This window comes from Atta cephalotes (assembly GCF_000143395.1).
Source record: "Atta cephalotes unplaced genomic scaffold scaffold00054, whole genome shotgun sequence".
Lineage (NCBI taxonomy): Eukaryota > Metazoa > Arthropoda > Insecta > Hymenoptera > Formicidae > Atta > Atta cephalotes.
Genome location: NW_012130118.1, coordinates 1611362 through 1630547, shown reverse-complemented (window position 1 = coordinate 1630547; position 19186 = coordinate 1611362). Strand labels below are relative to the sequence as shown.

Sequence of the window (19186 nt, the reverse complement as noted above, 5' to 3'; positions counted from 1 at the left end):
GAGAGAGAGAGAGAGAGAGAGAGAGAGAGAGAGAGAGAGAATCTTGTATTATTTTTATAATGGAAATATGCAATAAAATATTTTTTATATAAATTAATCTCTGACGTATTTGTTCATTTGTTGTATTATTTTCCACTCAAAAATAAATCCTTCAGTATATAATAATATTTTTCAAAATTATATAAAAATATAACTTTTACTGTCTGCAAATTATATAATAATATATAAGAAATATTAATTTATTTACACACACGTACACATATGTAAATATTGAGTTCAATTAAAGAGAGTTTATTTTTACCAAAGAAAGTGTCTTCTGTATTTCCGCATGTGTGGAAGCACGAATGCGGCAGTGAATGCAAGAATATGACTTCGGCTGTTAGGCATAGCAATATTAGTGGATAATATTTAATTTGTTAATAAAATAATGTTTAGCAATATCTTTTTTTGTTCATCTTAATACATAATTTTTTTTATTAAATATTTATTATTAAAAATAAAGAAAATATTAAGAAGAGCTATGAGCCAATGAACAATTTTCAATATATGTTTATTGTAATAAATGTTTCGATCTTTTTATCAAATCATCATCATATATAAGTAGTTAAAGTGCAAATTATAATATCGGGAGTTCACTAGTGACACACATATAATTAACGTTTAATTCTTCGCTTATAAGTAATGTTTCACTAAAAATCGCATATTGCTGTATCAACTATGTTACTCATTGTAAAAAATTATTGCATTTTAACTACTGGACTTACATATATTGCATTTGAGATTAACGGAGCGTGTAATCTATCTACATTGTTTATTACTTCTCAAATCATATAACAAGAATATACATTGTACATAAGGATTAATGGAACAATTAAAGAAAAAACATGTTACACAAACTTCTAAATCTAGGTTCAATGGCCTGTTTTTGCGATTATTAATTAGATAGATAATTACGATTGGCGGTTTATAGAATTTTAATAACACTGAGACTGACCTGATAAAGAAGTCAAAACATTTGTTACAATAAACGTATATTGAAAATTGTTCATTGGCTCGTAACCCTTCTTAAATACTTTCTTTATTTTCAATTTATTGAGCCATATTATCTATTTTTATTAAATCCAATTTTTTATGGTGTAACATAACATACACATGTAAAATCTAATATGTTTTTGAAACAAATTAATATGATATTATGCATATAAACAATTTTTTACTTTTCAGTATCTTCTTGAAGCAGGATGGTGTGCAGATGGAAAAAAGATCGGCATTACGGAGCCAAGAAGAGTCGCGGTCACCTCTCTGGCAAATCGCGTGGCCGACGAACGTAATTGTATTTTAGGGACCACCGTCGGTTATTGCATACGCTTCGATGACTACACTGATGAAACAACTAGGATTAAGGTACAACACTGTAAATAGAAAATAAATAGAACGCAAAACACGACTTGTACTCAAAATATTATCTAATTTTACATTATGGAACATCATTAATGGTACAATAACTTTTCTGTTGTTATATCATAATGAAATAAGAAATAATGTCAGTATTTTTCTATATATATTTTATATTAATGCGTATATGTGTATATTATTTTGTTACGAAGCTAATCTATAAGCAATTCTATAAATTGCCTTTGTAGTACATGACAGAGGGTATTCTCCTAAGAGAATTAATGAGAGATCCATTATTAACAAGCTATTCGGTCATTATCCTGGATGAAGTGCACGAGAGGACTCTCTTGACTGATATTATAATGGGGCTGCTGAAAAAAATAATCAGGGTAAGTTCACTGATGTTATAACAAACATAACTTCCCTCACGCAGAACATAATAAATTGACGCCATCTTATAAACGGTTGCAGAAACGAAAGAGTTTGAGAATTATTGTATCGTCAGCGACAGTTGATGCGGAAGAACTTCGAGATTTCTTTAACGTAAATACGATGAAAGATTCGAATAAAAATAACGCGGTTATCATGAGCGTCGAGGGGCGATTGTATCCAGTGGATGTATTTTTTCTCAAAGGTACACACATATTTCACAGAGTCATGTTCGTGATTGAAATTATAACTCTCACTATTTAATTAAGATTGTATTGCATTGCAGAACCGGTGGCGAATTATATTAATGGTGTAGTAGACACAGCTCTAAAAATACATAATACGGAAGAATCGGGTGATATCCTAGCATTCCTCACAGGACTTGATGAAGTCGATCAAGCTGTATCTCTTTTATCGGAATACGCAAAGCTCATAAAGGATGATAAACGTGAGTAAGATAATCGAGGAGTTTTTCAAAAATAGAGAGCAGAGAGTACTTGGAATTTTTTAAATAGAAAAATTTCGAGGAGAAGACTCAATTCATAAGTTGTTAATTAATTCTTAATTCTCTCCTAAATGTGACATGCGCGCGCGCGCGCACGCACGCACACAGACACAGTACAGAGGATAGATCTTTTATTTTAATATTCTACTGCAAATATCTTTTTTCCTACTTTTTCCTACCAAAAAATGTTTCAGTAGTTTTAGCATTATTAACATTATTGTGATCTTAGGTAGTTATTATACGTATATTATAATAACTTTAATATATTTAATATATTTTTTGAAGAAATTTAAAACTTTAAGTTAAATAAATTATTTCTAGAGAAACTGCTTCCTTTGCCGATGTACGGATCGCTTTCGAACGCGGAACAGCTTAAGGTATTTTGGAGGGCTGCTAAAGACACTCGCAAAGTTATCATAGCGACAAATATCGCGGAAACGTCTATTACCATTCCAAATATTGTTTACGGTATGTTACCTACGATATATTAGTGTACTTTTTGTTCTTCTTAACATTTGATTTGACGACATTATGTAATCGAAATTTTGTAATGTGCAGTAATTGATTGCGGTTTTGTCAAGATACCTTGGTTTGAAGCGGAAACGCAGACGAATAGTCTCGTTATCGTGCCCATATCAAAAGCTTCTGCCAACCAACGAGCCGGTCGCGCAGGTCGCGTACGTACTGGAAAAATATTTAGGTAAAAGAGAAACAAATTATATGCTTTTTTATGTTTTCAGGAAGACTAATTATATATGTATATATAATTCTAATAATTATAAGATAGAACGGTAATGTACTCAGAAAATAATGTAGACAAAAAGTTCAAATTCAAGACATAAAACATTTATGCAAAATTTCTAAGATATATAAAAGATGTCTCGTGTCTCGATTTTGGATTTTGTGTGCATGGGTGCATGCGTACATGCGTGCGTGCGTGCGCGCGCGCGCGCGCGCGTGTGTATGTGTGTGTGTGTGTGTGTGTGTGTGTGTGTGTGTGTGTGTGTGTTATTTATATTATTTTCTATATTAGTTCTGAATAAAAATTATTGCATTATTAGTAAAATATTTTACGAATCTTATAATACATAGATTGTACACGGAAGAGGCTTATGCTGAATTGTTCGAAGCTATTTCACCGGAAATGCAGCGTTCAGATTTGGCGCCAGCGATACTGCAACTAAAGGCTCTGGGCATCGATAATGTATTGCGTTTCAATTTTCCATCCGCGCCGCCCAGCAAAAATCTAGTTGCGGGATTGGAATTGCTTTACACACTAGATGCGATCGACAGTAACGGAAATTTGACGATGCCATTAGGTCTTACGATGGCAGAAATACCGTTGGAACCGGTGCTAGCGAAATCCTTAATCACATCTGGTATATATAAGAATAAATATGCTAATAAATTTTTTAAATATATATATATATAGAAAAATGCAAAATTTCTTCATAAATCAGTGATATTTTTTTAAATCAAAGATTTTCAATCTCTAAATAAAATCTACGATAGTGATATATAATCATGCTTAATTACGACAGTAAATTTATAAATTTTTTGTTGATAGGTGAAATAGGATGTTCCGAAGAAATCACAACAATATTCGCCATGCTACAAGTTCAGAACGTTTTTATACAACCTGGCGGAGGGCAATCGGCTCTAAAAGCAAGAATAGCTCATCGCAAATTCGAAGTGGAAGAAGGAGATCTTCTTACCTTGTTGAATGTTTACACAGCTTTTGAACAGAATAAAACGCCCGCTTGGTGTCAGAAATATTTCCTTAATCACAAAGTTTTGCGGAGAGCTACGGAAATTCGCGTGCAGATGCATAAAATGCTGAAACACTTAGACATTCCATTGGTATCCTGCAATGGTGTAGTACTTTGAATTTAATTACAAATATAACTATATATAGTTTTGAATTGTAATAAATGGTAATTATTTTGATTGTTTCAGGGAATGTTCAACAAATTCTTAAGTGTCTGACTGCTGGTCTTTTTCCTAAAGCGGCGTATTTACATTATACAGGCACGTATAGGACGGTTCGGGGGAACAAGGATTTATACATTCATCCAAATAGTTGCTTATATACTTTAAAGCAGCCGCAATGGTAAATATAAAAAAAATTTTTTAATTAAAATTTTAAAATTTGTGTGCGTGCGTGCGTGCGTGCGTGCGTGCGTGCGTGCGTGCGTGCGTGCGTGCGTGCGTGCGTTTCTATACAGAATATCCCAGAAATGGAGTAGCAATGGCATTGGGTGGAAGGGGTCAAGGAAAACAAAAAAAATCTTATATCATTTTAAGATATTCGCTGTAGTTTTCGAATTAAAAAATAAAACATTTAAAATCCAATTACTTTAATTTTAAGCGAGGTTTAAAACTCTCTCCCTTTCTGTCTATCGGCTTTAAAAAAAGAAAGAGATAATTTAAGCTTCGCTTAAAGTCAAACTGACTTTGCAATCGGGCCTCTTTCACCAACCTTGGTTAAGTTTGATGGTTAAATGAATAGAGCTGAGACTCAGTTCCACAACTGACAAATAACTCATAACCAAGGTTCAACTTATTTATTATCTTTTTCCAATTTTAGAAAATTTTGGAAAAAATGAGAAACAAGATGAGCCTCGGTTAAGAGTTGTGAAACACACTAGGCCTGAACAAGTTTCATGTAATCGGTTAGTTTAACGAGGTTGGTGAAAGATACCTTAAGCCAATGTGCGGTGACACAGCGTCATGCGAATTCGTATCATGCCGCACGGCCCATTGCTCCTTAGTCGATCGTCAACGGCGGCTAACAACAACGTATGCGTAGAATGACGCATCGCTGTCTTACATGGCGGTCGTATGTTTTGTCACATTGCAGTTATGCTAAAAAGAAAAGGAAGGGAGGCAGGGCAAGAGGTAGTTTTATAATTGGAAAGAAGAAAGGATGGGGGAATAAGGAAGACAGATTAATTAGCAAAAAGTGGGAAGCAGTAATCAGAGTTAATGATTGATGGGGAAAAGATAGATACAGCAAGGATAAGATGATAATGAAGGTAGAGGTTTTGTAGAACTGATAACAGAGTATGGCAGATTCTGAATGGAAGATCAAGAGGCAACTGGGAGGAGGAATATACGTACGTAGGAGCAAGAAGTAGCTCGGTAATAGATTATGCGATGATAGATTAACGATAATATTTGCGATAGAATTGTAGAATTTAGGATCGATGCGAGAGTGGACTCAAATTACTGAGCCTGACATTAGAGGAAGGAACTGATATGAAGTTGGAAATGCGCGGAAGAGACCCGGAACGAAAAGAACAATGTCATCAAGGAAGAAGAAATTATCGTATGGAATAAAGAAATCATAGAAAGCTACAATAACACAGAGATGATAAATGATGAGAAAGATATGGATAAAGGCAAGAGAAATAATGAGGAAGAGATAAAAGCTATGTGGAGGAAAATTTAATTAAATTTAATTAAAATTGATTGTGTTCAACAATGTCGAAGAAGAAAATCAAAAAGAAGAAAAGGTACATAGGATACAACAACTGATACGATATTAGTTGCTTCAGGAAGAAGAGAATATGTAGGAAAAATGAAAAAGAGACGAGAAAAAATATTTGGAGAGGAGAAAAGAGCTCAGAAAATTATTGGAGAAAAAGCAAAAAGAAAAAAGGGAAGAAGAGGAGGAGAAATTAAAAAAATTGAAGAGGGAAGCAGACGTATGGAAATATATTAATAGAAAGAGAAGTAAGAAGATATGGAAAGAGAATAATAAAGAACGAGGAATGGAGGAAATATTTTAAGGAGCTATTGGATGGCACTGAAGTGAATGAAAATAAAGTACAGAACACCGGTCAGCTTTCTGAGCCAAAGAAAGAAGAAGAAAATGAAGAAAAAGGACTGAAGGTTGAAGAGATTGGTAGAGCGTTACGCAAGATGAAGAAGAAAAAGGCAGTAGAAATAGATGACTAGAAGCTCAGATATGCAGGTGAGGGTTTATGGAAAAGGCTAATGGAACTACAAAAAGTGAAGTATAGGCAAGATTGGAAGGAAAGTGTAATTGTCTCTCTGTACAAAAGAGGAGATGAGAAGAAGGTAATAAACTATCTCGATATAGTGTACGGCGTATAAAATATATGCAGAAGTAATAAGATATAGACTAAAAAAAGAGATGGAAACCAAAGATATGATTCCGGAAAGCTGGATTTAGAAGAGGAAGGTCAACAACGGATAATATTTTCATACTGATGCATTTGATGTAGAGGGAAAGAAATCAAGAAGAAGGAAAGAAAAAAAATATATATGATGTTTGCGAATTTAAAAGCTGCCTTTGATAAGATGGATAGAGGCAAACTTTAGGAGACTCTTAGAGGCAAGGGTGTAAGTGAATATTTGGTAAGAAAGAGAAGATGTATGATGAAACGAAGGTAAGGTCGAAGTAAGAATACAGAACAATGCAACAATTCAGAACAATGAAAGGAGTAAGGCAGGGTTTATGATGAGTTCATTGTTGTTCAATTTATATATTGCAGACATAGATAATGAATTAGAGAAAAGAGGAATAGGAGGAGTTAGATTAGGTAGGGATAGGATATGGTCGTTAGCATATGCGGATGACTTAGTTTTAGTAGCTTATAATAGGGAGACGTTACAGAATATGATGAGCACCTTCAAAAAATTTTTGGAAGGGAGGAAATTGGAGCTGTGCACAGAAAAGACGAAAATAATGGTGAAGAAGGAAAGAGAAATGAATAATAGAAAAAAAGGAAAGAGAAATGGAAATGGGGGAATAAGGAACTAGAAGAGATGCAGGAATTTAAATATTTGAGTTTTAATTTAAATACGAAAGAGATTATAAAAGGCATATTAAAGAAATAAAAAAAGAAAAATGATAACAAGAAAGGTATGAGGCTTAAGGGAAAAGCTATGCAGAAATGACTTTAGTAGAAAATGCTATTTAAATATTTGGTACAAAATGGCATATGGAATAAAATTATGAGGCTGGGAAAAAAAAGGCTAGAAAAGATAATGTTAGACTATGTCAGGTGGATTTTCAACTTAGATTTCTGCACCCCAAGGTATGTAATTATGAGAGAGTTGGTAATGGATAAACTCAAAGTAAGATGGGGATTGAGGGTAAGAAAATATGAGAAAAAGATTTAGATAATTTAGTCAGAGAGTGCTGGAAGAATAAACGAAGGAACTATGATTAAAACATTAGATGTGGAGAGAGAGGGTTATTATAATAGGAATGGGGAATCTAGGGAAGTAATGGGACATGGAAAAGTTTTGAAAAAGATTTAATAAGTAGGGAAAGAGATTTACAGGCAATGGGAAAGGGAAAGAATAGATAAGTTAAGATATAATAAAAGATATAAAGAGATAATATGGAGAATAGGGAATCAAATTATTTGAGGATGGAGAATATAGAATGGAAGAGAGAAGATAAGATAAGAATGTTATTTAAATTAAGATGCGGTAATTTAGAAGAGAAGAATAATTACTGACTGGGAATAGAGGAAGGAGGATGTCTTTTCTGTGATGAAAGCGAGGATAATCTGGATTATGTTAAAGAATGAGGAGACAAGAAATAATTTTGAAGAGTTGGAAAAGGATAAGGACGAGATTGTAAAGAAATTATGGAAAGAAGATTTGAATGAACTTAAAGGAAAAACGCTAATAAAACTATGGAAAGATAAAGAAAAGGAAATAATAAAAAGAAAGAAAAAGGAGAAAAGAAGGAAAAGATATAAATAGAGACTATTATAAAGATAAAGATAATGTAAAGATAAAGAATGAATATTTTGTAAGACTACAAGGCTATGGAATGTAGTATATTATAATTAATTATAGTCAGTTATAGGTAATAATAATAGACTATGATAGGGCTGTGATATACAGGGTGCGTTACGAAAATCCGGACAAATTTCAATTTAAATTTTCCGTTATATTGTGCCCCCGCCAGAGGTTATTGTTAGCGTCTAAGAAAGCGTGATGCTTCTAGTAAACAGTTATATTCTCAAAATGACCGCGATGTTGAAATCAAGTGCGGAGTATAATCGAAGAGCCGCGATCGTTGAAGGCCTTCATGCTGAGCGCTCAGCAACGGAAATAATTCGATTCTTTGGATACCCGAGATCAATCGTTTATGACGTGTCAAAACATACGACTTTAGAACTTCAACGAAGTTCTGTGTCAACGGAAGAATCACTCGAAAGAACGCACTGCGACGATCCCCACAGTCGTTGAAAGGGTTGAAGTGCTGATTTCGGATAACCAGGGCAATCGTTGCGAAAATTAGTATCGATTGTTGGTGTAAGCGAGCCAACAATGCGAATTGCCGAGGAGAACCTTCAATACAAATAGTACACATTAAAGATACGATAGTACGAAAGTATATTACAGATGCTCTCTGAGGCTGCCAGGATAAGTCAAATTATTCGCTTCGGCTTCTATTCTGGCCTCCCAACAGATTTACGTACGTAATAGTCCAAGAGAATTAAATCTGGGCTGTTGGGAGACCAGAATAGAAGCGAATAATTAATAGAGCGTAATTGAAATGGTTACAAACAAGTTTCTTATAATTTTTTGGCATCTCAATATGACATCATTAAAGACGCTATTGAAGCAGCGTTCGTTGACATGGAGCGCTACATTACAGTGCGTAAGAACACTTCAGACCAGAGAATAGAGGCCGTCATTCAAGCTAATGAGGGATATATAGAATAATTGTGTTTTATAGGGATCCCCCAAGTGCCATGTAAAAGGATTTTGTAATATTTAATTTTTCGTCAAAAACATTTTGTTTAAAGAAATTGTTCGATTTGTCCGGATTTTGATGGCGCACTCTGTAGAGATTATGTATAAAAGAGAATGTATAGTAATAGTTTAGGTTTATAGTTATAAGATAAATGTAGGAGAGGAATATAAGTGTGAATGAGTTAAGTACTTCTGTAAACCAAGTCCTCTTCTTGGCTGTATATGCTGAAGTTTCGCCACATCGCGCCTATACTATTCAAGAGTGTTATTTTAGCTCAAGTTTTTCTTACACATTTCTTATGGTTACAGATTACATTATTTAGCATGACTGAATATGTTTTAATACAATTAGACGACGTAATTAATTAGAACACTATACAAAGCGTTTGCTGATCGTCGCGATATCTTTTCGCTTGCTTTGATGTTGTACTTATGCTTCAAGACATACTGTTAGAAATATTTTTAAATTTCATTAACTCTTAAGTTATATAATTTGAACTTAATTTCATGACATTACATTAAATTTAATGTATTTATAATTAAAAAATATATTTGTGTACATGTACATAAAATTTAATGAAAATTTATGAAATTTAATATACTTTTCATAAAAATTTCATAAAATTTTTATTAAAAATACATTAAATTTCATAAATTTATCAATTTGTGTAAATTAATTTATCGAAACACATAAGACAACTATGCTAAACAGCGATGCATCATCTTTTCCCTCGCTGCGCTACCGTTGACTGGGCGCGAATCGTAATTCATGAATCCGCTACGAATTCACGTAGCGCGGCATCGCCGCCTACTAGATTGAACGTTTGATTTTTTAATTTGAAAACAGCGAATATCTCAAAATGATACAAGATTTTGTTTCCTTTGGCCTCTTCTATTCCCAATTCTATCCCATTTCTGGAACACTATAATTTCATTTTAGGTTACTATTTTGTGAAATTTTGCAAACAAACAAAACTTATATGAAAGACTTGACTGTCATTCAGCCAGAAATGTTGTTAGATGCGGCACCACATTTTTACGAGAGAACGTCTCTTGAATCTGTTTAAAATTAATAATTTAAGAATAAAAATTTTATAACTATAATGCTCGGCATTTTGATTTAATATCTCTCTTCCTCCTCTCTTTCTTTCTCTCTTCCTCTCTCTCTCTCACTTCATTCGGCCTAGAGTCTCTATAGAGAATCGCGTCAATAGTTGCGTTTAGTAGACACAAGATATGTTCGGCAATATAAATCTGAGATGCGAGCTAGCAGCGAGCTTGATCACATGATCTTCGAGCAATCCGAGTGCCAAGAATTAATTTCGAACGTTACAGAGCTGTAAACTGTCCTTTAAGATTAGACTATAAAATGAAATTATTTATTTTTATGAATAAATAAAAATACCCTATTAATTGAAAATTTTTTTCGCTTTACTAGAAACTGATAATAATTTTATATATTAAAAATAGATCGTCACATATGAATATAACAGACCCATATGCAAAGTGTTTTCTTAAAAAAAAAATACTCAGCGTTGGAACAGATACCGTTCCATTAAAAGATATAGGCATAGGTATTACGTAGAAAATGTATTTAGGTATAAGTACAGATACATTTTTTTATAATTACCTAAGTACTCAGGCAGCACAATAATCTTTTAAAAATATGTATATTTAAAACGTACATGTTGGACATTTTGGACATATTAAAAATCCAGATTAGATCCATGGATATTTAAAAAATATTTTAAAGACATCCAGTTATCATTTTGAATTTCTTAAAAACATTTTAGATCGCAATGGATAAAACTGGACTAAATATATAATAAACAAATTTTAAATCAAAACAATCAAAACAAAATAATTCTTATATGAGCATTATTATTGATTAATATTTTATTCCAGAATACATCATAAAATTTTGATTAAAAAAAACGTTTTTCTCTGAATTCGAACTAATTTTTCATAGTGCTTTGAAACGGTCACCCATCCAGTTGCGTACTACCATTTATCCTTGACTTCTGAAATCTAGAATATGGAAACCGCTGCATTTCGATGATCCACGAATATCTATATAATCATGGATATAGTTACATCTGTTCAATATGGACTTGATAGAAATTTGTGCAGTTCAACTAAACATCCAGTTATTGTCTAATATTTAAAGCTCCTAACTATTCAACCAAGAACTCTGCGTTGACGTTGGCGACACAGAATCGGCAGTCTGGCGAAACAGTAGCCACACACTTAAGCTCATGTCCATGTGCTCGCCTACGGCACGCCAAGAGTGAACAAGATAGCGAACTCCTTTTCATACTAATCACTTGTTTCAAGCGATCGAAAATGCTTTTTCGGCAATCTCGGCCGCTCGACGGCCCTAAGCATCAATAAGGGGGGCATTCTAAATAACATTTAAGTTTTAATAAATTGCAGTAATAGTATACCTCTCCCATTAATTCAGAATAGTATAAATCATGTTAAAACGCAACAATTTACAAGATATTTAATTGTTTACGATTTTTCATGCGCAATATATAGTATACCTCTCCTTCATAAACTCGAGTAATAAGAATAGTTCAATAGAAATAGAATTTTACCGGAAAAAAATTATAAACCAGCATTTCTCTTTACGAAAGGCTATCAGAAAAGAAATGCGTATGTTTGAGACTCAAGACTTGTGAAGAAAGTATGCGAAAAAAATCGAATAGTTGTAAAAAGTACGTTTTTCGCTTATAAAACGAAAGATATTGATTGTATGGAAAAAAATTCGATATAAAAAAATGTAGGTATTCGAAATACAAAATGAGATATAGAACATTAAAATCGATTTAGTTCAATAGAAAAAAAATTAAAAAACACCGAAAAAGGTCTTTTTCATTCGCTCTGTGTTTATTGAGAAAAATGTAGCCCTTGTAATGACGAACAAATCTAGTCTTGAAATGTTCATTAATTTTTGCTATTTGTTCACTAAAAACCTGTCTGCGGAAAATAATTTCTTCATCTTTGAGCAGTCGCACAGGAATTTTGCTTCTTCAAGAGTTGCACTATCATGTACACTTAATAACAAAATGATTTTTTGCAGTTAAACTATTATAAAACGACTTTAAAAAGTGGTATCTTTTTCCATATAAAAAAATGATGAAATGGAAAATAATTTTAATATGCACCATATCACATAGCCGCGTGAAGCATTCGAAATCTAACATTTTTCTACGAATTTAAAAAAAATGATGATACCCTCCGATTATTAGGAGCTGAGATAATAATTTTTTTTCAAAAAATCACTGGCTCTAGTTTTTAAGATTGAGAATTTCGCCTGGCATCAATTTGTCAAGAAAGAATTGAATTTGCTGTTAAAAAAATCTCGAATTGTAAATGAAATGAAATTTTTAGAAAATTTTTTTCTTTCTTGAATTTTTATTTTTTCGGTTTATTGTTAAAAAATTAAAATAAAATGTTTGAGTATGGAACGCATATCTGATTAACAAATTTAAGTCACAGCTATGTTTCTTTATTTAAGTGCCGTAAAAAGTGTATAAACGTAATTTTATAATAATAAATCGAAAAAGTAAAAATTCAAGAAACAAAAAACTAAAAATTTCATGATTACAATTACTTTAGATTACAATTCAAGAAACATTTGGTTAAGCTATTTGTTTTTATCTCGTCGAGTTATCTCAGATTTTAAAAAAATCAAGTTTTCATGTATTGCTGAGAAAATATAAATTTAGCAAATTTTAACACACAATCAAATATGCGCGAATCGCCGAGCGGACCAATCTTCCCCATACGACTGCGCGCCGGCTTTCCTCCAAGGTTGCTTTGTTTAAAACTTTTTTTTAAACAAAAATGTTATTTTTTTTTAATGTGTTTTTAATGTGTTTTTAATATTATTTAGTAGAGGAGAAGATGATACTCTAGTTATATTTTACGATAACTTGATTAATAATGAATATTTAAGTTTAAAACTTGACAATTACATTCATTACAATGTTATTGAATCGATTCTGGACTCAAAATTATGAAATATTTATTACTTACTAGGATCGCTATTCATAAAAATAGGACAACAGTGCATAATGGCGAATCGAAGAGAAACATGGATGATAATATAGCCTTCCAAAAAAAAGTCTTAAAAAGTTAATTTTGTTTAGAAAACAGTAGTTTGGTTATAAAATTAAAAAAAAGTAGAATGTATTGCTGAATATATGCATGTATATACATACACATGTATACATATAACTTTATGTATATAGGGTATTTGAAAAATAATGATAAATCTTTCATGGGGGCAGAATGGACTAAACTGAGAAGAAAAGTCTTCTATAATTTAGCAATAATTAACAAGATATTATTGATAAAAATTGCCGAAAATTGGTCTTTAATAATTTTTCATTTGAATACTATCAACTTTACAGAAAAACTACAAGAGACAACTGTTAATTTTTTTTTCAGCTCTAAGAATTTTTTAAGAATTTTTTAATATCGTATTTTTTTATATTGGTAAAAATGAGAAAATTTAGTACTAAAAAGTTGATAAAAAATTCTGAAAAAATTCGTAGAGTTCTATGAGAAGAAAATAAACAATTTTTGTTTTTTGCAGTTTTTCTGTAAAGTTGATAGTATTTAAGTAAAAATTATTGAAGTCAATAATTTTTACTCAAATACTAATTTTCGTCAATTTTTAGCAATTAATAATCTTATATAACTATTACGAAAATTGCAAAATGATGGAATACTTTTCTTCTCGATTTAGTCCATTCTGCCCCTATGCGAAAGATTTATCTTTATTTTCCAAACACCCTGTATATAAACAGCTTGGCAGCTTATAAAAATCTATATATCGTAAATTATAGATTAATATTAGAACTACAAATTCTAATATTAATCTATAATTAGTTCAAGGAATATTATTTTGAAATAAAAATCTCAAAAAAAAGCCGCGAGTATAATGTGCATAAAGAACCCTCCCCCCCACATTAGCAAAATGCCATGCTATTATTTAAATTTTAATTTAAAATATATACAGTCAAATAAAATGTTAAATAGCAAACAACACATTCAAATATACATATATTTATGTGATAATATGCTCAAATTTAAAAAAAATGAGGAAATAGGTGTAATTAAATACTAAAATGTACCTTAGAAATGTTTCAAAATAAAAATGCGTTTTAATAAAATATAATAAATATATGTTTAAAGGGTGGTTTTTTGTTTTAAACATTTTTTTCTAAAGCTATTTAAAACATATATAAAACATGTTTTAAACAAAAAAACTGAATGTTTTATTTTTTTTTTTAAATACATTTTTTATCAATCTTGCTTCCTTCACTGCCTCGCTCGCGTTCTTCAACTTTCCAATGGTTTTAAACAAACTTTCGGTAGTAAAAAATTCGAGTTTTTCAACAAAAATTAAATTCTTCCTTGACAAATTGGTGCCGATCGAACTCTTAATCTTAAAAACTAGAGCCATAGTGATTTATTGAAAAAAAATTATTATTTCGACTTCTAATAATCGGAAGGTAATCTTTTTTTTTTAAATTCGTAGAAAAATGTCAAATTTCGAATACTTCACATGGCTATTTGATATGATGCATATTAATGAAATTATTTCCGTTTTTTATGCGGAAAAAGATACCCACTTTTTAAAATCGTTTTATAATAGTTTAACTGCAAAAAAATCGTTGTTATTAAGTGTACGTGATAAATGTATATGCAACTCTTGAAAAAGCAAAATCCCTGTAAATTGCGACTGCTCAGATACAGAAATTAAGTTTTCCGTAGACAGATTTTTAATGAACAAATGGCTTTTTGCAAAAATTAATGAACATTTTCAAGCTTGTTCAGAAGTAAATTTGTTCGTCATTACGAGGGCTACATTTTACGAGAATTTCAAAGCTTTGCGTTTAAATCTCAATGAACAGACAGCGAGTGAAAAAAAGATTTTTTTCGGTGTTTTTTAATTTTTTTTCTACTGAACTAATAGATCGATCTTAATGTTCCACGTCTCATTTTGTAATTATTTCGAATACATACATTTTTTTATATCAATTTTTTTTCATACAATCAATATTTTTCATTTTATGTTTTTCAATCATTAAATGAAAAATGCTTTTTGCAATTATTCGATTTTTTTTCGCATATTTTCTTCACAAGTCTCGAATATACGCATTTCTTTTCTGATGATCTTTCGAGACTTTCTTTTTTGAAAAGAAATGCTGATTATAATTTTTTTCTGGTAAAATTCTACTTCTATTAAACTATTCTTGCTACTCGAGTTTATGAAGGAGAGGTATATATTAGGAAAGTATATGGGAAAAAGTTCGTGGCATTTTTCCTGTTAGATGTAACGGGAAAAACGCCACGAACTTTCTCTCACACCTAATATTATGTAATGTGCATGAAAGTAAACAATTAAATATCTCGTAAATATTGCGTTTTAACATGATTTATATTATTCTGGATTAAGGAGAGGGATACACTATTACTACAATTTATTAAAACTTATATGTTATTTAGGATGCCCCCCCTCCTCTCTCCCCAGTCTCTTATTAATGCCTAGAGCCGCTGAGCGGCCGAGAAATCATTTTCAGACAGCGAGCTTCTTCTCCACTAGTAACTTGAAACAAGTTACTAGTGGAGAAGAAGCTCGCTGTCTCATTCACTCTCGGCGCACCGCAGGCGAGCTGACGGACATAGGCTCGTCTTGTGTGTGTTACAGCGCCGCACCACGATAAATGGCCGAATTTATAAGCGTGGAAAAGTGACGTTTTGACGACGAAATTTATGCGTGCCATTTCGTTATTATTTGCCTAATTGTGAAAATGTGACTTGTACTTCACTTGTAATGTGATTCTCGTACTTATCAAAGTCATAATTATCGATGAAAACTAAAGTTATCTTGGAATTTTATAAGTAAAAGCATATATTTTACTCATTTTAATAGCTGTCGGACCGTATGTTTCTGCCCGAATATAGACTTATTTTACATGCTTTTTACGACTACTGACTATGAAGGAAAGAAAGGGCAATTTTCATCGATTTTTACAGTGTTTTAAAGTGATCTCGTCATTTCATTTCATCCAAATTGTCTTTATTTAAAAATGGCACGCAACATAAATTACATGTCATTCCTCGCTTCTAACGTCACGATTCCAACATGGCCGCCGCGACTAGTCAGAAACCTTAATCTTAATATTATAACGACTATTTTCAGATTAAGAAATCATACGCTATACTTCACAGTACCAATTATCATGTATAATCTCGTCTTCGACTAGAAATCTCCACAGTCTCTCCTATCGATAATAATATGCCATGTTGATATGATATGAGTACCAACCATTGTGTATCATAATGTACTTAACAGTATACTTTTGTGTCATTGAAAATTTTCAACACAACACATGTACAGATGTCCTAGGAATGTCCATAGGATGTTCAGAAGACATCCGTACATACTACAAACAAAAGTAAAACTCCTCGTGCGATCTTAAAAAAATTTTCACTTGTCAAGTCAACGAAAACAACACATCGCGAGCAGATTTAGAAAATTTTTTACATGAGATGAACATTTTTAAAATGTCCAAATGTGAACATATTTTATACGTTGCGTAACGTACGTTTTTAAATTTGTACTAAGTCCATGGACGTTTCGGACTAAATAAAAACCAGATTTGGATGTCCAATAGACGTTGTGTGCTGGGTATAGATATAGATATAAGAAAAAAGTAAGTAAAGAAAAAAGTAAGTAAAATTTAAGTACAAAGTATTTAAAAAAAAGGAAAAAAGAAAAATAAGGGAAATAGGAAAAAATAGAGAAAACAAGAAGAGGAAAAGAGGTAAAGAGCGTAAAATGTTATATTTTATTTGTTTTAACATATAAAAGAATGTCTCGAAAATTTAAGTCGAAAACAACAAGCTGCGTTCATATATAGGAGGTTCCCGACCTACGAGATAATTTCTTGAGCGGGTACACTGAGAGAAATGATTTTGTTATTGGAACAAATCAAGAGAAAACAAATGTGATATTTGTTAAGAAAATGATCGATTAGTTTTTATTGCAAATTAGTTATTTCTCATTGTAACAAATAATCAATAGTATCATCAGTTAGCAAATAAAAAGCTCATATATGTCATAGGATGTTCCGCGACTTCTCCAACCGCCCACAGGAAGGTAGATAGGACGAAATAAATATAAAAGTTTAGCGATATTCGTAATAATAATCGAGATATTAATGTTTGCATTAATATCTCGATTATTATTTGTATTAATGAACAATAGCCCGACCCACTTTTTCAAACATAGGGTGCGCGTTAGAGAAGTAAGAGAGGAAGCGCGCCGTTGCTTAGTTATATTTTGAGCGGCCGGAATATTTCTATCGGCGCGCTCACAATTGCAAACATTAATATCTCGATTATTATTACAAATATCGCTAAACTTTTTTATTATTTCGATCCTATTACCTTTCTGTGGATTGGAGAAGTTTCGCGGGACACCCTGTACACATAGAAGTCGTAGACAATGGGTAGGATCTCAAATCATAAGAAATTGACCAATTCTAGTCGAGTATTCACCCTACATTTGCCTGTAACTGGTCAGTTTCCCTCGACTTAAGATCCTACGATCATCTATAGATTTGTTCGCGTATTTGTTTCGCGTGTTTCAACACATTCCAATATGCTCCTATCATAGCTCTTACTGACTCCAACGCGCTTGATAGAGTAAATAGGAGCTATATTGGAGCATGTAGGAGCTTGCGCGAACAAACTTTATGCTTTCTAGGATAAACGATCCTAAAGTCTATCCAAAAGATAAGTTAGGTTCTATTAGGTCGTCCGAAAAGTTCGTGCCGATTAAAATTTAAATTTTAGTATACATTTAATAAATTAAAATTTTCTGCGTTTCATTTTCCTTCAACATCGGCGAATATATAATTTTGCTTCTATTACTAATAATTAATTGGTATAGCAGATTAGTAGCAATCACAACAATTTTGTTGTCATATATTTACCACACTTGTTAAAGATATTGGTGACTTGTTAAATTAACAAAATCTTTTCTCTCATTGTCAGTGTAGAACGGACTAAACTAAGTCGAAAAGTCCTTTATCATTTTGCAATTTTCGCAATACTTTAGGAGATATTAATTTCTAAAGATCAAATGAGCACATATCCGTGCGGATTATCATCAAAACTACGCCTATCAGTCGATTATCGCGCGAGAACTACTTGATAGGCGCGCGCTAAGCGCCATAACTCAAACAGCGCGCCACAAGCACTTACACCTCGCACAACAAGTAATCGCGACCAATGGATGTATACTTGATGTAATCTGCGCGGATGCTCATTAAGTCCGAATCCTTAAGCCCATTCTATAATGGGCAGTAAGTCCACAGCGGATTAAAGGTTCACAGAAGTGACAGACCAAATCCGATTTGACATTGGAGACCACACATGATGATACGTGAGGCCCTTGAAGCTCTGGATTCAGGGCTGCCAACATCAGATAATATAATCTTTATCTTCTTAAATGGATGTATTCATATACATACGAACACTAATATAGTTCCTGCGAAAGCGAACGAGATAGCAAAAGAGAGCGAGAGCCCGACGCTCTACAAGCGATCGAAGACCGAAAGTGATTTCGGCCGCTTGATGTATATTAGTATAAGGGCATTCAAGATAAAGGTTTCAATAAATTTTAGTAATCATATACCTTTCCCATTAATGTATAATAGCAAAATTGTTTTCAAAACACGATAGTTTACAAGGTATTAATTATTTACAATTTTCCATGCGCGTTATACACGTTCATAAACATGTAAGAACTCTGCGTGATCGTGTGCGTAAGATGCGAGATCAATAAACAATAACTCGAGATCCCACGTTCTTTTTTTGCTTTTTTTCACATATTTTTTCTAAAAAAAGTTATTAATAAACATATTAGGGCGAACATATTTTTATATAATTATTGAATTTATATGTACACTTTAAAAAATTTAAACCAACAACCAAAATATAGTCAAATGTTAGAATGAATATAAATAAAATTATTGAAATCATATCAGAGGACACTATACTAATATAAATAAATAATACTAATAT

The 19186-nt window shown here is 32.1% G+C and overlaps 1 protein-coding gene across 1 annotated transcript in view; it reads left to right on the top strand.

Moving 5' to 3' along the window:
• Nucleotides 1-10143, top strand: part of LOC105623207 (probable ATP-dependent RNA helicase DHX35) — an 18578-nt gene extending 8435 nt beyond the window's left edge. The window contains exons 3-12 of the mRNA XM_012204607.1: nucleotides 1225-1404; nucleotides 1644-1784; nucleotides 1867-2029; nucleotides 2111-2272; nucleotides 2651-2797; nucleotides 2888-3029; nucleotides 3422-3708; nucleotides 3897-4202; nucleotides 4286-4439; nucleotides 10017-10143. Coding sequence (XP_012059997.1) covers nucleotides 1225-1404; nucleotides 1644-1784; nucleotides 1867-2029; nucleotides 2111-2272; nucleotides 2651-2797; nucleotides 2888-3029; nucleotides 3422-3708; nucleotides 3897-4202; nucleotides 4286-4439; nucleotides 10017-10143 — 1809 coding nt within the window. The remainder of the gene's footprint in view (nucleotides 1-1224; nucleotides 1405-1643; nucleotides 1785-1866; nucleotides 2030-2110; nucleotides 2273-2650; nucleotides 2798-2887; nucleotides 3030-3421; nucleotides 3709-3896; nucleotides 4203-4285; nucleotides 4440-10016) is intronic.
• The last annotated feature ends 9043 nt before the right edge of the window (nucleotides 10144-19186 follow it).